The 27,417-nt window shown below is 44.8% G+C and overlaps 2 protein-coding genes across 2 annotated transcripts in view; both read left to right on the forward strand.

Moving 5' to 3' along the window:
• The window catches only part of fhod1 (formin homology 2 domain containing 1), a 44,385-nt gene extending 40,477 nt beyond the window's left edge, over positions 1 to 3,908 (forward strand). The window contains exons 21-26 of the mRNA XM_076083159.1: positions 1,403 to 1,564; positions 1,653 to 1,843; positions 2,035 to 2,227; positions 2,421 to 2,586; positions 2,713 to 2,889; positions 3,311 to 3,908. Coding sequence (XP_075939274.1) covers positions 1,403 to 1,564; positions 1,653 to 1,843; positions 2,035 to 2,227; positions 2,421 to 2,586; positions 2,713 to 2,889; positions 3,311 to 3,393 — 972 coding nt within the window. The 3' untranslated portion in view covers positions 3,394 to 3,908. The remainder of the gene's footprint in view (positions 1 to 1,402; positions 1,565 to 1,652; positions 1,844 to 2,034; positions 2,228 to 2,420; positions 2,587 to 2,712; positions 2,890 to 3,310) is intronic.
• A 2,005-nt stretch (positions 3,909 to 5,913) lies between these two features.
• The window catches only part of slc9a5 (solute carrier family 9 member A5), a 52,366-nt gene continuing 30,862 nt past the window's right edge, over positions 5,914 to 27,417 (forward strand). The window contains exons 1-10 of the mRNA XM_076083165.1: positions 5,914 to 6,091; positions 21,001 to 21,303; positions 21,453 to 21,616; positions 23,149 to 23,227; positions 23,347 to 23,524; positions 25,412 to 25,632; positions 25,736 to 25,938; positions 26,019 to 26,108; positions 26,439 to 26,509; positions 27,076 to 27,202. Coding sequence (XP_075939280.1) covers positions 5,914 to 6,091; positions 21,001 to 21,303; positions 21,453 to 21,616; positions 23,149 to 23,227; positions 23,347 to 23,524; positions 25,412 to 25,632; positions 25,736 to 25,938; positions 26,019 to 26,108; positions 26,439 to 26,509; positions 27,076 to 27,202 — 1,614 coding nt within the window. The remainder of the gene's footprint in view (positions 6,092 to 21,000; positions 21,304 to 21,452; positions 21,617 to 23,148; positions 23,228 to 23,346; positions 23,525 to 25,411; positions 25,633 to 25,735; positions 25,939 to 26,018; positions 26,109 to 26,438; positions 26,510 to 27,075; positions 27,203 to 27,417) is intronic.

Genomic DNA, 27,417 nt, shown 5'->3' on the forward strand with positions numbered 1-27,417 from the left:
TGGTGCTGAGTTGTTTTCTGGTGAGGTCAGGAGAGGTGCCGGGTCAGCGTGATTGGTAGGAAGTTGGTCAAAACAAAGATGGAGACATCGGAGAAAGAAATCAGAAATACGCCGTCCGCGTTTAAATCAGACATCTGGACTTATTTTGGATTTTTTAACAAGGAAGGGAAGAAGGACATGGATGTGACACCGTCGTGGCGTTTTTTCACCGACACATCAGTGCCCAAGCTCTACAGAGAAGTGAAGCTTAACGTTGAGTCTTTGAGTACAGCAGAAAGAGTTGCATTAACTTGCGATGCGTGGAGGTCAAGCGCAGTGGATTCCTCTGTGACTATAACAGCACAATATCTCAGGGGACTGGTGACTGCTGTCTCACGTTCTCCAAACTAGAGCAGTACACGTAAGTCACACCGGGGTAAACATTACAGACCTCCTGCTAAATGCAGCACAAGATGGGGGATTGCCGACAAAACCCTGGTGGTTGTAACAACGCTTCTAATGTGGGCGTTGCCGTTCAGTTAGCGGGATTCCTGCATGTGAAGTGTTTCGCTCACACACTCAATCTGGCCTCACAACGCGGTTAAATCTGCCACCAGCAGCCAGGCTCATGGGGAGAGTGCAGCGCATAACTGTCTCTCTGCCCTCGACGTCCACGCATCGCAAGTTATACTGAGTTATACAACTCTTATATCCCACTTATATAAGTTATAGTTCATATACTGAGTCCACACGTTTGCATTTAGTTAAGTTGGACTATGTAGTAATACAAACAGTTCAGTTTGTCAGGTTCATGCAACATTTATGACATTGTTGGTCAGTCTGTCTGCTTGACAATCATATTCTGCTGCAATAAAAATGATTGAAGTGAGATGAACAGACTGAAAACTTTATCTTATTAGATAAAACATGTTGACACAGTTTTCCTTTGGGGACATAATTTGAAGTTGAAAAAAGTAATAAATCGCAATACTCAGAATATCGCAGTATCGTGATAATATCGCAGTATCGTGACCTAAGTATCGTGATAATATCATATCACGGGACCTCTGGTGATTCCCACCCCTAATACGTGTGTGTACGTGTGTGTATACGTGTACGTACGTGTGTGTATGCATGTGTATACGTATCTGTACTGTATATACAATCCTTTACATCACCCTCTAAAGCTCCAGTGACGTTCACACATGAAGGACAGAAGACAGAAGACGTGTCCTTCTGTCTTCTGTCCTTCTGAAGCTGCTGTTTGTGTATGAAATGAAATCTGATCTTCATATCTAGTTATCAGGACGTTATCTGGAGCAGACTGCAGATCAGCTGGGCTGGTTCAGATGAACCTGTTGTTCCTCCAAACACAGATTGGAGATCAGTGTGTGTGTGTGTGTGTGTGTGTGTGCGCGTGCAGGCTAAAGGCTTTGAGCTGGGTTATCTGGAGAAGGTGGTGGAGGTGAAGGACACGGTCCACCGTCAGTCTCTGCTGCATCACACCTGCAGCCTGCTGCTGGAAAATTACCCAGAATCCTCAGACGTCTACTCGGAGGTCCCCGCCATCACCCGCTCCTCCAAAGTACAGTTTCCAATTTTAGTAAATAAATCCGTTTGTTCCGTCCTGATTGTCCAGCTGCTCACCAGGTGAGTGTCTCTGTCTCCTCCAGGTAGACTTTGAGCTGCTGTCAGAGAACCTGGTGCAGCTGGAGAGACGCTGCAAAGCATCATGGGACAACCTGAAGGTGGTGACCAAACATGAGATGAAGGCGTTGCTGAAGAACAAGTTGACGGACTTCCTGAAGGACTGTACACAGAGGATCATCATCCTCAAGGTGGTCCACAGGAGGGTCATCAACAGGTGGGACACTGAGACACAGACGCATGAAACACATAGGGACAGAGACACACACATGAGACACATAGGGACAGAGACACACACCTGAGACACATGGGGACAGAGACACACACCTGAGACACATGGGGACAGAGACACAAAGACACTTTCATACTGTTTGGACCAGACTGACAGAGAGAACCTTCCTCCTCCAGGTTCCACTCCTTCCTGCTGTTCCTGGGTCAGCCGTCGTCCTCGGTGAGGGACATCAGAGTGACCAGTTTCTGTCGGATCATCAGTGAGTTCTCTCTGGAGTACCGGACCACCAGAGAACGGGTCCTGACCCTCAAACAGAAACGAGCCACTCACAGAGAGAGGACCAAGACCAGGGGCAAGATGATCACCGAGGTAATGAGGACAAAGCAGAGGATGGACCACGTGATCCTGGATCGGGACCACGTGATCCTGGATCGGGACCACGTGATCCTGGATCGGGTTCTGTCTCTATTGTGATGTTAAAAACATGTATTAATCATTAGTAATCCCTTTATTCTTCCTCCTCCTCTTCTCTTCCTCTTTTTCGTCCTCCTCTTCCTCTCAGACTGAGAAGTTTTCGGGGGCGGTGCCTCAGGAGGATGGCTCCTCCCCCATCTCCCCAGAGGCGGAGCCTGGTCAGGAGGAGCATGAGAACATGAAGAACCTGCTGATCAGCACCGACAGTCTGACTGTGGACCAGAGAGGCCTGAGACGCTCCAGAGCCGTCCGCAGTAAGTCTAGTTCCTCCTCCAGGACTCTGGACCAGGACCTCAACACTGTCCTCCTTGTCCTCCTCATGTCCTCTTCATGGTTCTGTGGGATATGGTTCTGATTCTGTCTCTGGTCCTGGTCCTCAGGTCTCGGCAGTTTGAGTCCGTCCCAGATGTTCGTAGCCAGAGAAGACGGGACCGTCTCCCAGGATGACGCCACGGACGAGATAATGGACCGACTGGTCAAGTCCGTGACCCAGAACCCCTCAGACAGACCGTCCAGTCCCAAGACCCGCAAGCGGTCCCGCATGAACAGGAAGTCATGTGAGTATGCGTCCCGATGTGGATCTCATTCGGAATCAGACTCTGAGTCTGAATGTTAAGAAAGTGCTCGATACAAAAGACAAGAAAAGAGTATTTTTTTGGCTCTTTTTTTTTTTTTTAAGAAGACCTGGACTTGAGATGCTCCCCTCCCCACCCCTTGCAGGTCTGATCCAGAACCAGCATGAGTCTCTGTCCCCTCAGCCGGTTTAGTCTGGTTCAGACTCTCTGTGTCCATAACAGACAGACTCATATCTCTTTTTTCACTTCCTCAATAAATCCTCGGTGAGCAGATACACATCAGTCTGAACCCAGACCCAGACCTGGTCCAGATAGATCCTATAGAGACCTGGAGTAAAGGATCATGTATTCTACATATAAACATGATATTTAATAATAATAATAATATGTGTGTGTGTTTCAGTGAGGAGGACTCTGAAGAGCGGGCTCAGTCTGGACGTGGTTCAGGCTCTGGGACTCAACAGCAAGACGGCAGACCGGGTCTGATCCCAGACCTGGTCCCAGACCAGCTGAGAGACACGAGGACGGGTCTCCTTCAGGAGGACGATCAGTGTTTAACTTTAGTGACGTCATGAGTTTATTAATATTAATGTCGACATGTTTCAGACAAACTAAAGAGACGTTCAGCTCTGAGACGACACAAACGAACGACACAAACGAACTGGTCCATTTAGTTCCTCTTCTTTTGATCAAACCCCACATGATCTTCTTCTGCAGTTTTAAATGTGTTCAAACTCTTCTCACCTGATGCTCACAGTGAGGTCACACACATGCGTGCACACTCTCACTCTCTCACACACACACGCGCGCGCGCGCGCGCACACTCTCACACCCACGCACGGGGGGGGGGGGGTGATGTTCACAGATTAGTTATTTCTCTACAGTTCACTTTGAGGTGTTTGTTGTTGTTTCCTCTTCTGCTGACTTCAGGTTTTAAGTTAACGAGATGAACATTTTACTTTATAGATTGTTTTATTAATAAAGTTTTGAATAAACAGCGACAGAGTTTTCATTTATTTATGAAGTTTTAAGACTTCAGTGTCTCAGAATTCAATCAATCTTTATTAGTCTGAACAAGATGTTATAAAGTAAAAGATGTTTTGAATAAAACTTCTGAAAACTTGATGAAAGCCTTTATTTGTGTAGTTTGTAGTTATAATAATTAATAAAACAAAATTATAATCTGACATCACAGCTTGAAAAACAGGATAAAGACAAAAGTGAATTTCATGTAATTATTATTAAATAATGTACAATAAATAAGATGAACATTAACATGTTAAATAATAAAATAAATACACAATAAAATTATAAATATGAATAAGACATGAAACATACGATCATATAAGAAATGCATAATATAAATAAAACTACATTTCTTTGACACTTTATTTTCTGATTATTGATTTTAATATTTATTAAAAAACATTTGGATTTTAAAAGTTCTACGTTTTGTTTGAGAAATGTATAGAATATTTATAAAACAAAGATCCTAAATACTGAAATATTAATATTTAAATTATTACGACATGATTATGATTAAAAAATAATATGGTGACAATTCTTGTTTTAATTTTTGTTATTTGTAGAAGTAGTATATCAGTAGTAGTAGTAGTAGTATCAGTATGAGTACTATCAGTAGTATTAGTATAGTGATAGTAGTATTACTACAGTAGTATTAGTATAGTGATAGTATTAGTATAATGATAGTAGTATTACTACAGTAGTATTAGAATAGTGATAGTAGTATTGCTACAGTAGTATTAGTATAGTGATGGTAGTATTAGTATAGTGATAGTAGTATTAGTATAATGATAGTAGTATTACTACAGTAGTATTAGTATAGTGATAGTATTAGTATAATGATAGTAGTATTACTACAGTAGTATTAGAATAGTGATAGTAGTATTGCTACAGTAGTATTAGTATAGTGATGGTAGTATTAGTATAGTGATGGTAGTATTAGTATAGTGATAGTAGTATTCCTACAGTAGTATTAGTATAGTGATAGTAGTATTCCTACAGTAGTATTAGTATAGTGATGGTAGTATTAGTATAATGATAGTAGTATTACTACAGTAGTATTAGTATAGTGATAGTAGTATTACTACAGTAGTATTAGTATAGTGATAGTAGTATTGCTACAGTAGTATTAGTATAGTGATGGTAGTATTAGTATAGTGATGGTAGCATTAGTATAGTGATAGTAGTATTACTACAGTAGTATTAGTATAGTGATAGTAGTATTCCTACAGTAGTATTAGTATAGTGATGGTAGTATTAGTATAATGATAGTAGTATTCCTACAGTAGTATTAGTATAGTGATGGTAGTATTAGTATAATGATAGTAGTATTACTACAGTAGTATTAGTATAGTGATAGTAGTATTACTACAGTAGTATTAGTATAGTGATAGTAGTATTGCTACAGTAGTATTAGTATAGTGATGGTAGTATTAGTATAGTGATGGTAGCATTAGTATAGTGATAGTAGTATTACTACAGTAGTATTAGTATAGTGATAGTAGTATTCCTACAGTAGTATTAGTATAGTGATGGTAGTATTAGTATAATGATAGTAGTATTACTACAGTAGCATTAGTATTACTACAGTAGCATTAGTATAGTGATAGTATTACTACAGTAGTATTAGTATAGTGATAGTAGTATTAGTATTATGATAGTAGTATTACTACAGTAGTATTAGAATAGTGATAGTAGTATTGCTACAGTAGTATTAGTATAGTGATGGTAGTATTAGTATAATGATAGTAGTATTACTACACGGACCCTCGGTACCGGCTCCTCTACCTGCAGGTCTCCGTCTCTTTAAACCGGGTTAGGGTCACATGTTCCCGGTGTCTCCTCCTCCTCCTCCTCCGGGTGACCGGAGTGTGTTGATGTTGTAAACCGGCCGCCGGCCTCCCTCCTCGGCTCCGTGTGGGTATATAAGGAGGTGTGGAGGAGATCTGGAGGATGTGGTCCCGCTGAAAGCTCCGGGAGAACATGAAGCCGCTCGGTATGATGACGCTGCTGCTCATGACCGTCACCGTCACCGCTGCAGACCTGTCCGGTACCGGAGAGGAGGAGGAGGGGTACCGAGTGGTCCAGTTTGAGTGGAGCTACGTCCAGACCCCCTACGTCATCGCCACCTGGCTCCTGGTGGCCAGTGTGGCCAAGATCTGTAAGTCCTCTATGTGTGTGTGTGGTTTACTACCGGACCAGTACTCAGACCGGTACCTGTATACTGGTCTAAGTACTGGAACCAGAACCAGACCGGGAGTCGGACCAGGATCCGAGTTCTGGATGTAAACCTGACGTTTGATGAGTGGGGGAAGGAAAAAGTCTGATGAGTTCTTAAAAAAAAGAAAAAAGGAAGAAAGACTGGAGACAGGTGCTGGTCTCTGGTACTGGTCTCTGATAGGTACTGGTCTCCGGTACTGGTCTCTGTCAGGTACTGGTCTGTGATACTGGTCTCTGTCAGGTACTGGTCTGTGATACTGGTCTTTGATAGGTACTGGTCTGTGATACTGGTCTCTGCCAGGTACTGGTCTGTGATACTGGTCTCTGTCAGGTACTGGTCTGTGATACTGGTCTTTGATAGGTACTGGTCTGTGATACTGGTCTCTGTCAGGTACTGGTCTGTGATACTGGTCTCTGTCAGGTACTGGTTACAGAAGTAGACCAGTAGCTACAGTGGACCTCCTGTAGATCCTGGACTGGTTTTCTATTTCATAAATCAGATTAAGTTAAGTTATTCTATTTATAAAACAAATAAATAATAATTTATTGTTAATATAATAACCTTTAAATTCAAACATGAATAAAGTTTATGATGATGTCAAGACAGAGTGAGTCTCTTATCTAATAAAACATCTTTTCATTCGTCCTCATAAATAAATAAATAATTCATATTTCTTTCATAGCAGAAGAAGAAGTCGGATTTATAGTGAAACAACTTAAGAAACAGTCTGATCCTGTAAAATCAGACCAGGCCAGACCAGACCAGGCTAGACCAGAGCAGGCTAGACCAGAGCAGACTAGACTAGACTAAACCAGACTAGACCAGACCAGGCTAGACCAGAGCAGACTAGACTAGACTAAACCAGACTAAACCAGACTAGACTAAACCAGACTAGACTAAACCAGACCAGACTAGACTAAACCAGACTAGACTAAACCAGACCAGACTAGACTAGACTAAGCCAGACTAGACTAAACCAGACTAGACTAGACTAAACCAGACCAGACTAGACCAGAGCAGACTAGACTAAACCAGACTAGACTAGACTAAACCAGACCAGACTAGACCAGACTAGACTAGACTAAACCAGACTAGACCAGACTAGACTAAACCAGACCAGACTAGACTAAACCAGACTAGACTAGACAAAACCAGACTAGACTAAACTAGACTAGACTAAACCAGACTAGACTAAACTAGACTAAACCAGACCAGACTAAACCAGACTAGACTAAACCAGACCAGACTAAACCAGACTAGACTAAACCAGACTAGACTAAACCAGGCCAGACCAAACTAGACTAAACCAGTCTAGACTAAACTAGACTATACCAGACCACACTAGACTAAACCAGACTAGACTAGACCAGACCAGACTAGACTAAACCAGACTAGACTAAACTAGACCAGACTAGACTAAACCAGACTAGACTAGACTAGACTAAACCAGACTAGACTAAACTAGACCAGACTAGACTAAACCAGACTAGACTAGACCAGACTAGACTAAACCAGACTAGACTAAACCAGACCAGACTAGACCATCTCTCTCTCTCTCTCTCTCTGTGTTTGATCTTCAGGACAATAATCTGCTTTATATTCTGTTTATTAAAGTTCGTGTTCGTGTCACAGAGACTCCATTCAGTCCAGGTCTCTCTGTTCATAAAATCTCCATGGACCCGTTTGTCTTTGGAAATGTTCAGACTCTGTTGCGCCGTCCCTCAGGACTTCCTGTCTCCTCTGAAGCGTTTCATTAAACAGAGACTTTGTTTGGGGCTATTTTCAGCGGCGGATGAATCCACGTTTAGTGATCTAGTGTTCACGCTGAGCAGCTAAATGTTCATCTGGTGAGGGGGAGGAGTGTGTGTGTGTGTGTGTGTGTGTGTGTGTGTGTGTGTGTGTGTGTGTGTGTGTGTGTGTGGCAGCAGCAGACCTTGATGTTGACATGATGGATAGCTCAGTGTCGGGGTCATGTACACTCGTCAACAATATGTGAAATAAACCTGTAACACATCAACCGATCAATCAGAGAAGAGATGAGATGATGACTCATCTAAAACACATGTTTAAACTCAGTTATATCAGATGTGACATCATTAGAACCTTTCATCTCCTCACACATACAGAGCAGTCAATGTGGATCCATCCGCCGCTGAAAATAGTCCCAAACAAAGAACCAATGAGACACTGACAGGAAGTCTGTTTGAGTTCTTCTTCATGTGTTCACAGTCTGACTGTCACTACAGATGTCTTCTCATCATCTGTCTCTTGTCTCTCGTCCTCACTGTCTGTCTCTTGTCTCTCGTCCTCATCGTCTGTATCTTGTCTCTCATCATCTATCTCTTGTCTCTCGTCGTCCTCATCTGTCTCTTGTCTCTCGTCGTCCTCATCTGTCTCTTGTCTCTCGTCCTCATCTGTCTCTTGTCTCTTGTAGCGGCGTTCCGTCGGTGTTGTTCGTTATTAAGCCGCAAATGAGCTGCAGACACAGTGACTTCATTTCCTTACGCGAATCACAGGAGATCGTTTGATTCTTTTCGTTTTGTCTTTATTTTACGCAACAAAGCGTTAACTAAATACACACATAATATATACTGTGACACGGTAGAAACACTATATGCTCTCGTGTCTAATGCAGCTCTTCGGGTTTTGCACCGGCTGCCGTCATGACGTCATTAAATCAAGAAAAAAGGGAGTGTCAATCATTAACATAAATGCTTTTCAATATGATTTACGTATCTTTAGTTCCTGCACAATGAGCATACTTCAGAAATTAAATGGTTAATAAGCCCGAAATTCCAATTAACTAATATATAAGCTTCTGGCTCTTACATATCCGGCCCCTAATGGTTAAGCATGAAGGTTAAAACATTATCAAACAACTTAAGTTCAAAGAGCCATCAAATATCAAACTAAATAAATATTCATAAATACTGCAAATCTAAGTCTCGTTTATCAGTCTTTTTCTTCACATTTCTTCATTTTCTGATCTTCTTGTGTTCACATTGCTTCTTGCAGTAAACACAGTAAATACAGGTCTCTCCAGCGTGCTGGTTTTGGTCTGCGTACAGTTCCACTGGAGTCAGGTATGGTTTGGATTATCCTTCCCATTATCCATGTGTTTTGTGGTGATGAACTATCAACTCGTAGCACCACATCTCCATGCTTGAAGTTTCTTTTCATCTTTGACCACTTTTGCCGCTCCTGGAGGAGAGGTCAGTATTCTCGAGTCCATCTGGTCCAAAATAGATCTGCGAGATACTGTACTTGCCTCCAGCGTCTCCTTGCATACAGATCGTCTTTGTTGAATGTTCCCGGTGGCATGCTGGGTTGCACTTTCATCAGTAGCAGATGATTGGGAGTCAAAGGCTCCATGTCACATGGATCATCGGATGGGCTAGTGAGTGGTAGTCCATTAATGATACTTTCAACCTCACACATTAGCATTTGGAGGTTGTCGTCAGTGAGGGTCTGTTCTCTCACAAGGGCGTTAAGGATCCTACGTGCAGTACGAATCTGCCGCTCCCAAACCCCTCCTTAGTGGGAAGCAGCTGGGGTGTTGAACATCCATTTTATGCCCTTCTTTTGCATAGTTTTTTCAATCTGTAACTGGTTCAGGTTCTCAATGGCCTCTCGTAACTCCTTTTCTGCGCCAACAAAATGTGTGCCGTTGTCAAAGCGCATGATGGAAACCTGGCCTCTTCTACTTATGAAACGGCGTAAGGCATTGATGCAAGAGCTGGTGTCGAGACTGTCTGCTATTTCTATAGGTGGCTGATCTGGTGTCAGGCGATCTTCTGGCAGGTTAGCCATTTTTTGCTCTCCCACTCTGCCTTTGAGCCTCCTGCAGACTGTGCATTTTGAGATAAGCTTCCTGATGGCTGAGGTTGCTTGCGGAATCCAAAACTTTTGTCTTAACTGCGAGAGCATATAGTTGCGCCCACAATGTCCAGTCTTTTCATGAAGATCAAGCAAGATGAGGGTGGCGACTCTGGAATCTTTTGACAGAATTGCTGGGTGTTTGGCACTGTCTGTCATGGTGGATTTATCCAGCCGTCCTCCAACTCTTAAGATGCCATCTTGCAAAGTTGGGTCAAGCTTGTATAGCTGACTATTTCTCTTGACAGACCCACTATCATAGAGGGCCTTCACTTCTTCAGAAAACCATTGTTTTTGGCTGTGTCGAATGATTTCCGCTTCTGCAGCCAACAACTGTTCCCAGCTGATGGAGTGCTGTAATTATTTTTATTTTGTCCGTCACGTGGATCAAAGTTTCCTTGGCTCAAGGGTTTTGCCTTGCTCATTTACCAGCACAAGGTAAGATGCTGTGCCATAGGCAATCTCGCTGGCATCAGAAAAGTGATGCAACCGTGCTTCCACTTTCTGTCCAAATCCCATAGGCTTAACACACATCTATAGCCTGAGGGGTGCATGAGGTCTTCCAGCCATTTGCACCATTGATTAGGTTTACAAGCACTGATTTCTTCATCCCATTCTTGTTTTCCTTTACAAAGATCTCTTAACAGAAGCTTGGCAGGTAATATGAGTGGAGCAAGAAAGCCAAGAGGATCATAGATGGAGTTTACGACTGAGAGGATACCTCTTCTGGTCATTGGCTTATCCTGCAGCTTGATACTGTATGTGAATGTATCATCTTCTGTGCTCCACCGTACGCCAAGAGCTCGTTCGGTCGGTAAGGCATCATGCGTGAGATCAAGGTCTTTTAGCTCGCTGCCTCGGTGCTCTGCAGGGATGGATAACAAGACCTTTCTACTATTGCTCACCCATTTTGTGAGGTTAAAGCCTCCTTCGGCACACAAGTCCCGCAGATTCTTCACCAAGGTAACGGCTTCTTCCTCTGTAGGTGTAGATTTTAAACAGTCATCTACATAGAAGTTTCTCAGAACTGTTTCAACAGCTTCCGGGTCTGTTGTGTCTCTTCTATCCTCCGCTGTTCTCCGCAAAGCATAAGAAGCAACACTGGGGGACGAGGTGGCTCCAAAAAGGTGAACTGCCATCCGATACTCCTTTATCAGTGCACTCAGGTCACCGTCTGGCCACCACAAAAATCTCAATAGGTCTGCATCTGTCTCTGGAACTCTGACCTGATAGAACATCGATTCAATGTCCGCCATTATGGCTATGGGATTCTCACGGAACCTCAGTAAGGCACCGATGAGTGTATTGATCAGGTCCCTGCAATAACTGTCCATTCAACGACACATCCTGAAAAGAAGCAGTGCAGTCAAAGACAACGCAAATTTTCTTTTTCTTTGGGTGATACACCGCATGGTGAGGGACGTACCAGACCCTGTAGTCATCACGGTCAAGCTGCTTTTCAGGGACTTCAACAGCGTAGCCTTTATCCAGTATGCTTTTCATGAAGTCTTTGTAGTCTTCACGAAATACATCATTCTTTTTCAGTTTTCTCTTTAGGCTGGCAGCTCGCTGTATTGCCATACAGCGGTTACTTGGCATGTTAGCTTCTTCATGTTTCAATGGAAGTCTTATGCAGTAATGTCCATCCACAAACGTTGTTGTCTTTTGCACATCATAAACTGCTTGTCCTCTTGCGACATCTCTTCCTTGTCATCATAGCAACGTTCTGGAAGGTCTGTGTTGTACTGCTGAACCATTGGTTGTTCTAGTTCCACCACTGAAATTCGGTTCACGCTGTAATGAGCTGACTCCATCTTGGAATCAGTGGTCTCGTTCTTTACAGGTCCACACACCATCCAGCCCAGGACAGCCTTCACAGCGTAGGGCCCATCATCCTGACTATTAATTACGTGCCACGGTTCCATTGCCTTTGGGTTATTAGCCCCAATGAGAAGGCCTACGTCAGCATCAATGTGTGGTAAGGTTACTTCATGCAGATACGGCCACTTTTGCAGATGTTGTTGAACTGGAATGTTTATCTTTTGAACAGGGATACTGCTGTGTGTGAAGACTTTGGGTAGCTGGACATACCTTGTGTCTACAAGGCCACACACTTCCAATTCTGAGAGCATGTGACTGTTGATTAGCCTCTGTTCACCAGGTTTATTTTGAGCCATAGTGCTCAATAAGATCTGAGTTGGTTTTCCTCTAATGTTCAGTCTTTTTCAAAGCTCGTCCGTACAGAACGTGGCTGTACGTCCGTGATCTATAAAAGCATATGTCTCTATACACCTTCCACCTTTACGGGATCTCACTTTTACTGGCACAATCGACAACATACACTCTGTGTTCCGTGTCCCAGCATAGCCAACTATTTCCTGTTCAACCAAGTTCTGAGCTCCTGAGACCTCTTCATTTGAAGTGCTGTCCTCACCCTCCACTGTAGGTGAGACATTACTATTAGCTTCCTTCGCTATGTCAAGAATGTCTGGGTGTTTCTGTGAGCACTGCTTGCACACCATCCTCTTCTTGCATGTTTTGCTAAGATGCCCTCGTGTTAAGCATCCAAAGCATATTCCCTTTGTTTTCAGGAATTCTACACGGTCCTTGTGTGTTAGCCCTTTAATTTTGATGCAAGACTCCAATGTGTGATTCTTTTGACAGAAAAGACATGGTGGCTCAAAGGCACCAGCCGCTCCAGCCGGGTTGGCCTGCCTTGGTGCTGTATCCGGCCTTTTCCTCTCCACAGACACATTTGTTGCGAAGCTGCTTCCTTTCATTCCACTTTTGAAGAGTTTCTCCTTTTCCTTGCTTTTGTCTATCGTAGATGTGCGTCTGTCTTGGAAGTCTCCAAAGAGTGGGTCCATAGCAATCTTTGCTCGACGGTCAATAAAGTTAACAAGATCGGCAAATCTTGCTCTGCGTCCTCTACTTTCCTTGAGGTCAAATGCTACATTGCGCCACCTCTCTCTCATTTTATATGGCAATTTGGATACCACAATTCTCATATTTGTGGGGTTATCCATCTCCTCCATAAACTCCACATCTTCCATTGTATTATGACATCCAGTCAGAAAAATAGCATAGGCAGTCAGTGCTTTCCCATCTTCAGTTTTGATTTGTGGCCACTTTAATGCTTTGTCAATGTAAGCGCTTGCTATCATCAGCTCATCTCTAGAGTTCTTCTGAAGCATTCGTTTTGCTTCCTTGAACCCTCTTTGTGATGGCATGTGCTTACAGCTACGTACGAGTTCCTGCGGTTCTCCTGCAGTGTACTGTTGCAAGTAGTACAGTTTGTCTTGATCATTATCAGTTTTCTGCTCAATAGTGTAAGCGTCGTGGGTGTATGATAAAGGAATTAATCAGTCCAACACGTTTTGGGTTTTTCTCATAACTTTAGTCAAGCTTCCACGGAACCGCACCAAGTCAGATCACACTCTCTCTCTCTACTCTCCTTCTCCCGTCACATCCTCCCCATCACATCAAACCCCGTAAACAGCACCAACTAGTGGTCATACTTGATCAACACAGGATTTCAGTCTTACACATCTTCCCCCCTTTACAAAAGAAGCGTCCTCGTTTCAAAATAGCTGAATTTATAAGTACACTTATCAACTTACACTAAACACCAATATAAACAGATGTAAGTAATAAACAGAAACAACAAGGATCATAACAAATAATAGAACAGCATACATATATATATATACTTTTTTTTCTTTTCTTTCTTTCTTTCTTTCTGTATGCCAGCAAGAACAAGCAAAAGTTCATACAACAGTTCCATAACGTACTGGGGGACGTACACAGCGGCCAGACTTGGTCCTTACTCCATCAAAAGGCAGCCCCACCGGTTCACTGGAAGAACCTGTGGCAGTATTGTCTTCCACATCTGTTAAGGTAGTGGCAGCTCCTTGAGTCGGAGGACAAACATTAGTCCGAGCCCTATCTGGCGGCACAGAGCATCGCTGTGTGGCTGGACTCCAGTAAACATAAGGTCTGAAGCCGGAGATTGCAGTAAGCAATGAAGGACCTGAGCTGTTTGCTGCTGCAGCCCCTCCTGAAGGTGAGGGTGGATTTCTTTCAGCTGACCAGGTGGAGCGATAATGTTTCATGCGGTTGTAGTGAATGACCTTAGGCTTAGCTCTCGGGTCTCGCTGGTCCAACAGTTGATAGTCCACTCCAATGTCACCACCGCCTGAGCCTAACATTCGTAGCACTTTGAAAGGGCCTGACCACTTTGGTGACAGCTTTCGTCTAGCAAGGGCTGGCAAGTCAACCCACACCAAGTCACCTGACTCATAGGCTGTGTGTTTCATCCGACGATCATAGTAGTGCTTTTGTTGAGCACCTGCTGCCTCAATGTTTTGTGCAACAGAGTGAAAAGCCGCGCACAGTCTCTTTAATACAGAATTGGCATATTCACTTGGAGTACCCGGAGTGGCATTTGAAACTCCGGGGGAGTCTCCAAGAAGGAGATCAGCAGGCAGACGGGCTTCTCTACCATGGGCCAGGGAGAAAGGCGTGTGTTTGGTGGACGAGTGAACAGTGGTGTTGTATGCAAACTCAACTTGTCGCAGGTGGTCGTCCATTCACCTCCTCTGGTGTATAGGTATTTTGCCAACTGGTCCTTGATGGTCCTGTTTGCCCTTTCCACCATTCCATCTGACATAGCATGATAAGGGGATGTCCGTGTTTTGTGTATTCCCAGGCGGGAACACAGGTCTTTGACAAGATCTGAGTCAAACTGACGGCCTTGGTCAGTGTGCAAACTTTGAGGGACACCGTGGTGACTGATGTAATCTTCAAACAAACATTTAGCCACAGTGGTTGCTCGTTGGTCAGGAAGTGCATACAAGTTGAGGTACTTAGTAAAATAGTCCATTACAACAAGTACATAACGATTACCACGGCGAGTAAGTGGCAACTCTGTCAGGTCTGCTGCAATCTTCTCAAAAGGCCTAGATGTGATTATGTTTTGCATAGGTGCCTGTTGGTGTGGTGTTTGTGGTCGCCGTGCTTCACAGGCTGTGCATTCAAGACACCATTGAGTTATGTCACGGCTTATGTGAGGCCAATAGCATCTGACTTGTGCCCCTTGCAGTGTCTTCTGCGCACTGTAATGGCCAGAGAGTGAATGTCCATGTAATGTTTGAAATACCTCCTTCTGTAAACTACTGGGTACTACAGTCTGTAAAACAGGGTCACCTGGTGGAGGCCTGACCTTGCGACATAAGAGACCATCAACAAGGCGGAGTTTAGGAAAGTCTCTCCAGTACTGTCATTTCAGGTGAGGCTGCTTTAATGTTCGAAAATGGCGGCCTACTGTCAGTTAACACCCAGTTGATGATTATTTGCAACACAGGATCAGCTGTTTGAGCTTGGATGAGGCACTGTCTGTTCATATTCAGGAGTGAATTATCCATAGTTACCGCTGCAGTATCAGGTGATGCAGACTGCACCTGCGATACTATGTCCGCAGCAGGTGAGGCCGTGGGAGCAGACTCTGAGCAGGATGCCAGTTCAGTGGTTGGAGCGCATGAGAGTGACTCTGCTGTGTCTGTTTGAGTGTGAATGGAAACACATCTCACCTGATTGGCTGCAACCATAGGGGTGGTTTCTTCAGCTGTCAGAGGACAATGGGACATAGAGTCAGCATTGGCGTGTTTAGTCCCTTGTCTGTATTCAATTGTCCAGTCATAGGGGTCAATTTCCAGAGCCCACCTGGCCCTGCGACCTGTAGGATGACAATCCAGAGCCATCTTCCTCAAGGAGAGAAGGGGTTTGTGGTCTGTGATGATGCGAAAGGGGTGGCCTGTCAAATACTGGCGATAGTGCCGGATGGACCATATGATAGCCCACAGTTCCCTGTCATATGTAGACCAATGTTTCTCTGTTTTTGTCAAAATGCGACTGCCATAAGCAATGACATTTTCCACGTTTTCCGCATTCACCTGAGACAGAACACATCCAATGGCTGTGCTGGACGCATCTGTGAAGAGCAGAAACTCATGTGAGAAATCTGGATAGGAGAGGATGGGAGTGTCACACAGAGCATGGCGGAGGCTGTCAAATGCGCTCTGTTCAACTTCAGTCCATAGGAATGTCTTTCCTTTTTGAGTGAGAGCATGCAGGGGCTCTGACATTTTTGCAAACTCATAAATGAAACGCCGGTAATATGAGCATAACCCAAGAAATGCTCTGACCTCAGTCGGGTTTTTAGGTGCAGGCCAGTCTCTCACTTTGTTAGTGTTTCTCGGGTCAGGTTTTAGTCCTGCAGGTGAGACGACGTGTCCCAAGAATGTCACTTCCTGTTGTGCAAAACTGCATTTTGAGGGTTTGAGTTTAAGGTTAGCGGCTCTGAGGCGATCCAACACCTCTCTCAAATGCTGAAGATGGACAGAAAAACTGGGGCTGTATACAATAATGTCATCGAGGTATACTAGGCATATTTTCCATGAGAGACCTTGTAACACCAGCTGCATTAGATGTTGGAAAGTGGGGGGTGCATTTACCAAGCCCATGGGCATCATACAAAACTGGTAAAGTCCTCTGCTTGTGGTGAAAGCCGTCTTTGCTTTGTCCTGTTCCTCAAGCTGTACTTGCCAATAACCTGAAGAGAGATCCATCGTGCTGAACACCGATGAACCTCTGAGTGCATCCAAGGTGTCGTCTGTTCTGGGCAACGGATGTGCATCTTTTACTGTGACTGCATTCAACCCTCTGTAGTCAACACAAAAACGCCATGATCCATCTTTTTTTCTGACCATTACCACAGGTGCTGCCCAGGGGCTGTGACTCACTTCCACTATTCCTTTGTCCAACATCTCCTCTACATGTGATTGAATCAATGTTTGCATTTTTGGGGAAGTACGATATGCACGCTTCCTAACTGGGAGTGCATCTTTTGTGTGGATTTTGTGTTTGACCATGTCGGTATTACCAAAGTCTGTGCTGGTTTTACTGAAGACATCATGGTAAGAGGAGAGCAAGTTGTGTAAGTCGGACCTTTCTGCATTTGTCAGATTTCCACACTTGACATCACTTGAACCTCATCACCTAGATAGCACAGCCCCCTCCCCATGTCTAAAATAACACTGTGAGGAGTAAGAAAGTCGCAGCCTAATATGAAGCCTTCGTTTGAGACCCTAGCTTAAAGGTGACATCTACCATACCCAATGTATCCAAGCTTTGGCCAGTCACAGCTTGTGACATGATGAACTTCTTTTTTATGGGTCTTTTTGCAAGAGAAGGTATTGACATCTTGGTCTGCTCACTTATAAATGAAATAGTGGAGCCTGTATCTAGCATGATGTGCATATCAGTGCCCTCAACAATTACATTTATATAGGAGGTGAAATCTTTACTTCCAGTGTTCTCAGTTTCAGTCACAGGCCTTGTCATATCTGTACTACCACTAGGGGTTGTCTGTTGTCGGATGCTGTCGTTTTGTTCAGTGAGGCAGACCTCTGGGGCTTCCAGAGAAGTAGCTGATGAGTGCCCCTCATCATCAGCTAGTGTCCGTTTCCCTGTTCAAATCTGCCATGATCTTTGTAGTCAGTTTTGGTGGGGCTCTGCTGGCCTTTGTCCTCATACTCTTGGAATGACACGTTTGGAATAGGGACTTGGGCTTCGACGACGAGAGTCATAGTGGTGTCTGCTGGGTGAGGTTTGCCTCCATCTCCTTTCCTCAAAAGGACCAGAGGCATGGGCGGAGTAGTGTGTGTCACTGTAAGGCTGTCGGTACCTGTCAGGTTACCTGCGTGTGAAGTCCTGATGGTGGCGGTTTACATGAGAATAGCGTTCCGGAGAAAATTGATGGGAACGTGAATATCTGGATGGGGAATTTCCATAACCTGAGCTCCATGCATTAGTGGGTCTATCTGGGCTCCTTCCATGAGGTGAGGGAGATCTACGAGGACGCACCTGCATGTTCCTTTCCCAGTGGCGCCCACTGCTTTGCTCATCCAGCTTCAGTTTCAATGCACTCAGATCATGACTTAAATCTTTTACATTAGAAGTCAGATTCTGGACTGCTTTTCTGAGTTCAGGGTCTTTGTCATGTACCGCATTTACTGACGATGCTGGGCCGACATCTCTGACAACGACATTAGCCGGAGACATTGGCATTATCAATCTAGCTGCTTGGCGGGCACGCTCATCTTGGGAGGCAACTTCAAAAGCTTCGGTGAAACTTTTCACTCCTCTTTCATGACACTTGACTTGAAGCTCTTGATCCAGACCACCAATGAAGCGAGACATTTTCATATACTCTGAAGCTTTATGCTCAAAATCTGGAAAAGCTTCTTTGACAAGCCTGCATACATCGGCAGCATAAACTTCCATTGCTTCATTAGGCAGTCTTTGACGGGCGTTAGGGAATGTTTGAAATGATGCAATTATGTCTTTTTGGCCAAAAGCTGTCTGCAAGTGGCTCTTTGTTTCAGCATAGGAGCTCTGAGTTGCGTTGGAGCTCCACTTGTGCTCGTGCTGGCTCGCGGCTCACCCGCGGGGAATGATTCATCATCAGACATGACGAGTTTTCTCTCTTCTTTTCTTTAGCTTTCAGACGGAATTAGATGACCGCGACACGGTTTCTAAACTCACTTGAAGCTAACAAGCGGGGGGGGGGGAATCAAAGGAGGTGGTAATGGCTAGCTGGCTTACTGTATTTCAAGCTAAACTAAGCTAGCGGGTAGCGTGGCTGCCGTTAGCCTTTAGCTTCAGCTACTCACAAAGTTGAGCAGAATCCCAATGGACGATATTCCACGAGAGGACACATCCCACCGCTGCCACCAGTGTAAGCGTCGTGGGTGTATGATAAAGGAATTAATCAGTCCAACACGCTTTGGGTTTTTCTCATAACTTTAGTCAAGCTTCCACGGAACTGCACCAAGTCAGATCACACTCTCTCTCTCTACTCTCCTTCTCCCGTCACATCCTCCCCATCACATCAAACCCCGTAAACAGCGCCAACTAGTGGTCATACTTGATCAACACAGGATTTCAGTCTTACAATAGCTTGTTCAAAAGCTCTGATAAAGGATCTGTAGGTAAGTGGATCTCCCTTGAACACTGTAACTTCTTTAACTGGTAGCTGAGCATGTTTCTGATGATTAACCAACATTTCTGTGATCAGATTTTGTTTTTGTTCTCGTCTTCCGTTTGTCTCTTGTCTCTCGTCCTCACCGTCTGTATCTTGTCTCTCCTCATCGTCTGTATCTTGTCTCTCGTCTTCACCGTTTGTCTCTTGTCTCTCGTCCTCACCGTCTGTATCTTGTCTCTCCTCATCGTCTGTATCTTGTCTCTCGTCTTCACCGTTTGTCTCTTGTCTCTCGTCCTCATTGTCTGTATCTTGTCTCTCGTCCTCACCGTTTGTGTCTTGTCTCTCGTCCTCATCGTCTGTATCTTGTCTCTCGTCCTCACCGTCTGTCTCTTGTCTCTCGTCCTCACCATTTGTCTCTTGTCTCTCGTCCTCACCGTCTGTCTCTTGTCTCTCGTCTTCACCGTTTGTCTCTTGTCTCTCGTCCTCATCGTCTGTATCTTGTCTCTCGTCCTCACCGTTTGTGTCTTGTCTCTCGTCTTCACCGTCTGTCTCTTGTCTCTCGTCCTCACCATTTGTCTCTTGTCTCTCGTCCTCACCGTTTGTATCTTGTCTCTCGTCCTCACCGTCTGTATCTTGTCTCTCGTCCTCATCGTCTGTATCTTGTCTCTCGTCCTCATCGTCTGTATCTTGTCTCTCGTCCTCACCGTTTGTCTCTTGTCTCTCGTCCTCATCATCTGTATCTTGTCTCTCGTCCTCATCGTCTGTATCTTGTCTCTCGTCTTCACCATTTGTCTCTTGTCTCTCGTCCTCATCGTCTGTATCTTGTCTCTCGTCCACACCGGTTTCTCTTCTCTCGTCCTCATCGTCTGTATCTTGTCTCTCGTCTTCACCGTTTGTCTCTTGTCTCTTGTCCTCATCGTCTGTATCTTGCCTCTCGTCCTCACCGTTTGTCTCTTGTCTCTCGTCCTCACCGTTTGTCTCTTGTCTCTCGTCCTCACCATTTGTCTCTTGTCTCTCGTCCTCACCGTTTGTCTCTTGTCTCTCGTCCTCACGTCTGTATCTTGTCTCTCGTCCTCACCGTCTGTCTCTTGTCTCTCGTCCTCATCGTCTGTATCTTGTCTCTCGTCCTCATCGTCTGTATCTTGTCTCCCGTCCTCATCGTCTGTATCTTGCCTCTCGTCCTCACCGTCTGTATCTTGTCTCTCGTCCTCACCGTTTGTATCTTGTCTCCCGTCCTCATCGTCTGTATCTTGTCTCTCGTCCTCATCGTCTGTATCTTGTCTCTCGTCTTCACCGTTTGTCTCTTGTCTCTCGTCCTCATCGTCTGTATCTTGTCTCTCGTCCTCACCGTTTGTGTCTTGTCTCTCGTCTTCACCGTCTGTCTCTTGTCTCTCGTCTTCACCATTTGTCTCTTGTCTCTCGTCCTCATCGTCTGTATCTTGTCTCTCGTCCACACCGGTTTCTCTTCTCTCGTCCTCATCGTCTGTATCTTGTCTCTCGTCCTCACCGTTTGTCTCTTGTCTCTCGTCCTCACCGTTTGTCTCGTCTCTCGTCCTCACCGTTTGTCTCTTGTCTCTCGTCCTCACGTCTGTATCTTGTCTCTCGTCCTCACCGTCTGTCTCTTGTCTCTCGTCCTCACCGTTTGTCTCTTATCTCTCGTCCTCACCGTCTGTATCTTGTCTCCCGTCCTCATCGTCTGTATCTTGTCTCTCGTCCTCACCGTCTGTATCTTGTCTCTCGTCCTCACCGTTTGTATCTTGTCTCCCGTCCTCATCGTCTGTATCTTGTCTCCCGTCCTCACCGTTTGTATCTTGTCTCCCGTCCTCACCGTCTGTATCTTGTCTCTCGTCCTCACCGTTTGTATCTTGTCTCTCGTCCTCATCGTTTGTATCTTGTCTCTCGTCCTCACCGTCTGTCTCTTGTACTCCAGTGTTCCACTTCTCTCAGCGGTTTACCACGGTGGTCCCAGAGTCCTGCATGCTGATCCTATTGGGTCTGGTTCTGGGCGGAGTCGTCCTCTTAGCCAATGAGAAGCAGCTGTACCAGCTAGAGCCCGCCCTCTTCTTCCTCTTCCTGTTGCCGACCATCGTGGGTGACGCCGGTTACTTCATGCCGGCTCGGCTCTTCTTTGATAACCTGGGAGCCATCCTGACGTACGCGGTGGTGGGAACGCTGTGGAACGCCTTCTGTACCGGCTTCTGTCTGTACGCCGCCAAGCTGCTGGGGGTCATAGGTCAGTGTGAGCTGATAACACGACAACACGCAGAGATGAACAGGACGACTTACGACACAATAATAATAATGATAATGATAATAACATTATTGATATTATTATATATTATGTGTGTGTGTTGTGTGTATTGTGTCTGTGTGTGTGTGTAGATGAGCGTGTCCAGGCCGGTCTGATGGACTTCCTGTTGTTTGGAGCTCTGATCTCAGCTGTAGATCCCGTCGCTATTCTCGCCGTGTTTGAAGAAGTTCACGTCAACGACACGCTCTTCATCATCGTCTTCGGAGAGTCTCTGGTTAACGACGCCGTCACCGTGGTGAGTCACACACACACACACACACACACACTGACACACACACACACATACATGCATAATGACTCTTTGGGTATTTCCCAGCAGACTGGTGTCCACTACGTGGTTCTAGGTGGTTCTGCCCAAACCAACACACGCCTAGCTTCAGAGCTCATGGAGGTCATCAGTAGAAGATCTCAGGAGGAAACAGCAGAACGTTCCTTTATTAAGCCTTCTTCTTCCTCTCAGTACTACCAGATGTTTGATGAAGAGGAGGCTCTACAGGTCTACATGATGAACACAGAGACCCTTTAACGTTCTACAGGTCTACATGATGAACGCAGAGACCCTTTAACGTTCTACAGGTCTACATGATGAACGCAGAGACTCTTTAAGGTTCTACAGGTCTACATGATGAACGCAGAGACCCTTTAACGTTCTACAGGTCTACATGATGAACGCAGAGACTCTTTAAGGTTCTACAGGTCTACATGATGAACGCAGAGACTCTTTAAGGTTCTACAGGTCTACATGATGAACGCAGAGACCCTTTAACGTTCTACAGGTCTACATGATGAACGCAGAGACTCTTTAAGGTTCTACAGGTCTACATGATGAACGCAGAGACCCTTTCACGTTCTACAGGTCTACATGATGAACGCAGAGACCCTTTAACGTTCTACAGTTCTACAGGTCTACATGATGAACGCAGAGACCCTTTAACGTTCTACAGGTCTACATGATGAACGCAGAGACCCTTTAACGTTCTACAGGTCTACATGATGAACGCAGAGACCCTTTAACGTTCTACAGGTCTACATGATGAACGCAGAGACCCTTTAACGTTCTACAGGTCTACATGATGAACGCAGAGACCCTTTAACGTTCTACAGGTCTACATGATGAACGCAGAGACCCTTTAAGGTTCTACAGGTCTACATGATGAACGCAGAGACCCTTTAATGTTCTACAGGTCTACATGATGAACGCAGAGACCCTTTAACGTTCTACAGGTCTACATGATGAACGCAGAGACCCTTTAACGTTCTACAGGTCTACATGATGAACGCAGAGACCCTTTAAGGTTCTACAGGTCTACATGATGAACGCAGAGACCCTTTAACGTTCTACAGGTCTACATGATGAACGCAGAGACCCTTTAAGGTTCTACAGGTCTACATGATGAACGCAGAGACCCTTTAACCTTCTACAGGTCTACATGATGAACGCAGAGACCCTTTAACGTTCTACAGGTCTACATGATGAACGCAGAGACCCTTTAAGGTTCTACAGGTCTACATGATGAACGCAGAGACCCTTTAAGGTTCTACAGGTCTACATGGTGAACGCAGAGACCCTTTAAGGTTCTACAGGTCTACATGATGAACGCAGAGACCCTTTAATAATACATATACATACATACATATATATATATATATATATATATATATATATATATATATATATATATATATATATATATATATATATATATATATATACATACTGTACATACGTATAATTACATGACTCTCTAAAAGTCTCTCTGTCTCCAGGTTTTATATAAAGTCTACATTTCATTTGTGGAAGTTGGAGCTGAGAACGTTCAGACGGCCGATTACTTCAAAGGAGTCGGTGAGTTCAAAGAAACAATAAAAAGTAGATCAGACTCCTCCTCCTCCTCCTTGTCCTCACTCTTCCTCCTCCTCTTCCTCCTCCTTGTCCTCACTCTTCCTCCTCCTCCTCCTCCTCAGCCTCCTTCCTCATCGTCAGTATTGGAGGGACTCTGGTGGGTCTGGTCTTCGCCGTCCTCCTCGGCTTCATCACTCGGTTCACTAAGAAGGTTCGGATCATCGAGCCTCTCTTCGTCTTCCTGCTGGTCTACCTGGCCTACCTGACCGCCGAGCTCTTCTCCCTGTCCGCCATTCTGTCGTGAGTCTCCCCAACCAGTTAAGACCAGTTAAAAGACCATCAGACCACTACCACTAGTCCAGGGGTCGGCAACCTTTACTATCCAAAGAGACATTTTGTCCTATTTTTCACCAAATAAAATTTGTCTGGAGCCGCAAAAGCTATTTGATATCACAGCTTATAAAGTTGTATATATAGTTATATTATATATACAAAAACTATAGTTTGTTGTATTTATAAAAGTATAGAACAAGAATAAAGACAATTATTGACATTTTATTGCTATTTTACCTGTCAGAACAATATCAAACTCTTATGAAGAGGAGAGTTTGCTGCAGCAGCTGAGAAATCGCTCTTTGTCGCTCATCTCCAGCGTGACACTTTTCAGCACATGCTGTGTGCTTGTTCTGGAAGCATAGCTACAGGTGAGTGAGCATCGTTGGCATTGAAAGCAAATGATGACGTCCACGCAGAGTTAAACTCTCTATTTTCCTCCGTGACTTTTCTTTTTTTCGATTTATCCATCGATAGTTTACAGAGGATTAATGTTGCGCCAATACTTTATGATAATAAATAAATAATAAACACGGGGCTCCGTAATCTGCGCCATGACGTCAGCAACTTTATTCACTTCTCCCACACTTCAGCAGAACCTCTTTTTCTCTTTCCGTCTCATCCTCCACAATAAAAGCCCCAAACACATACAGGAACACTGCTTCCTAGAGAGCTCTTAACGTGCTCAACATAATAGCTTACAATAGTTTCCCGAGGGCGGAGGTCTGCAAATCATAATTAGCCACCTGCAGGGAAAGGCGCTTGACAGTGACGTAATAGGATATGACGCACATTTTAGTTGACAAACTATTAAAACATTTTTTATTTTGGCGGAGTGTCCAGCGGCCGTCTGAAGTCACGGTTAGCGGCTTTGAGGAGGACGGACACAAAACGGAGGACTTTCCTCTTCTTATGAATGTTTCTTAACTATTGTGAAGTCCACACACAAACTATGAAGGAACTAAACATTGATTAATCTCCAGAACGACAGAGACTTCAGTCACCAGCAGAGCAAAGGATCAGCACGACCTTTCATTCTTAAAGACTACTTTATTACTCTGTCATATTTCTTTAACTAAGCAACCAATCTACTTCCTGTTTTCACCGCCACCATCACGCCCAGTGTACGTGAAGAGTCACGTGATATTCGTTTTCAGGCGTGTTGGTCTGGACGGAGATCATGTCGAATGATGCTGATGTGGACAGAGATCGTTTTCGTTTTAGAACTCCAAACTCCACTCCAGTAGTAGTGTGGATGTAGCCTCAGGGAGCCGCAACAGAGGGGCTGAAGAGCTGCATGCGGCTCCAGAGCCGCGGGTTGCCGACCCCTGCACTAGTACAACCAGTAGGACCACTATGACCAGTACAACCATAGAGACCACTCTGACCAGTACAACCATAGAGACCACTCTGACCAGTACAACCATAGAGGCTACTGTGACCAGTACAACCATAGAGACCACTATGACCAGTACAACCATAGAGACTACTATGACCAGTACAACCATAGAGACCACTGTGACCAGTACAACCATAGAGACCACTGTGACCAGTACAACCATAGAGACCACTATGACCAGTACAACCATAGAGACCACTCTGACCAGTACAACCATAGAGACCACTATGACCAATACAACCATAGAGACCACTATGACCAGTACAACCATAGAGACTACTGTGATGGTTGCTAAGTTCACTGGGTTCGTCGTTGGTAGTTTCGGTTTGTATGATGACTTTGGGTATTTCCCAGCAGACCAGTTTCCACTTTGTGGTTCCATGTGGTTCTATGTGGTTCTATGTGGTTCGAGGCCGTGTCTCCATCACCAGACGTCTCTTTCTCTCCCTCCTCAGAATGACCTTCTGTGGTATCGGAGCCAACAAATACGTGGAGGCCAACATCTCCCAGAAGTCCCGGACCACGGTGAAGTACACCATGAAGACTCTGGCCAGCATCGCAGAGACCATCATCTTCATCTTCCTGGGGATCTCGGCGGTGGACAAGTCCAAGTGGGCCTGGGACACAGGCCTGGTGTCCTGCACCCTCGTCTTCATCTTCGTCTTCAGGGCCGCAGGTTTGTCAACTGCCATAGCAATGGAACACTAAACATCTCTTCTGATTGGATGCCGGTGTGTCCTCGATGGCCGTCCTGACCTGTAGTGATCTCTGTGCTCCAGGTGTGATCGGTCAGACTTGGGTCCTGAACCGCTTCCGGCTTGTACCGCTGGATAAGATCGACCAGGTGGTGATGTCGTACGGTGGCCTGCGGGGTGCGGTGGCGTTCGCTCTGGTGGTTCTACTGGACGGGGACCACGTCAAGGCCAAGGACTACTTCGTCGCCACGACGATCGTGGTCGTCTTCTTCACCGTCATGTTTCAGGTAGGAGACCAGGACTCATCTTCATCATCATCACCATCATCATCCTCCTCATCATGTGTTCCTCTGTGTTCCTCCTTCAGGGTCTGACCATCAAACCTCTGGTGAACTGGCTCAAAGTTCCTCGTTCAACGAGCAGAAAGCCGACGATTAACGAGCAGATCCACGAGAGGGTGAGACTACTACTAGTACTACCATTAGTACTACTAGTACTACTAATACTACTACTGATACTACTAGTACTACTGCTACTACTAATACTAATACTAGTACTACTACTACTGCTACTACTAATACTACTATTACTGCTACTACTAATAACATTAATACTGCTACTACTACAGTAGTAGTACTACTACTACTACTAATAATAATAATAATAATAATACTGCTACTACTACTATTAGTATAACGCAGGAGAAACATTTCTCCAGACCTTTCAGCAACATCTCACGCTTCCTCTGCTGATGTGCTGTTGTTGATGTTGATGTTGTTGTCTCCAGGCCTTTGACCACATCCTGGCAGCCGTAGAGGACATAGCAGGACTTCAGGGATATCACCACTGGAGAGACAAGTCAGTCCATCATATTGTTGTACTGATATCACAGTAATGTTACAGTATAATAACATTCAATATCATAACATTTAATATCATAATAACTTTTTAATATAATAAAGACTTTTAATATCATAATAACATTTAATATTATACCACATCACTGTGATTCTGTTGTCCCACTAACATGTTAATAACTCTATAATCAGTAATAACAGATATATATTCATACTAGCGATAGTGTAATAAGTGACAGTGAACAGCAGGAGACGCTGCATTTATGAACGATTAATAACTACAGCTTGTGTTTCAAACATCTGAATATAATATATATATATATATATTATATATATATATATTATACAAGATACAAACAGCTAACATGTTCAGTAGTGAGTCAACACATTTAGATTAAAACATCAAATCTCTCTCTCTCTCTGTCTCTTTCTCTCTCTGTCTCTCTCTCTGTCTCTGTCTCTTTCTCTCTCTGTCTCTTTCTCTCTGTCTCTCTCTCTGTCTCTGTCTCTGTCTCTCTCTCTCTCTTTCTCTCTCTCTCTCTCTCTCTCTCCGTGTCTATCTCTCAGGTGGGAGCAGTTTGATAAGAACTACCTGAGTAAGCTGCTCTTGAGGAAGTCAGTGTACAGGAAGAGTGAATTGTGGGAGGCGTATCAGAAGATCAACATCAGGGATGCCATCAGTGTCATAGACCAGGTGAGACCACGTCCTCAGGGTCAGGTGAAACCACGTCCTCAGGGTCAGGTGAAACCACGTCCTCATGGTCAGGGAGACCACGTCCTCAGGGTCAGGGAGACCACGTCCTCAGGGTCAGGGAGACCACGTCCTCAGGGTCGCTGGATTACAGCAGGTATTTATCTATAGGGCTTCAGGGTCAGGGTCAGGTGAGACCACGTCCTCAGGGTCAGGGA

This window comes from Anarhichas minor, unplaced genomic scaffold (genome assembly GCF_050575085.1).
Source record: "Anarhichas minor isolate MPS153535 unplaced genomic scaffold, ASM5057508v1 ptg000123l, whole genome shotgun sequence".
NCBI lineage: Eukaryota > Metazoa > Chordata > Actinopteri > Perciformes > Anarhichadidae > Anarhichas > Anarhichas minor.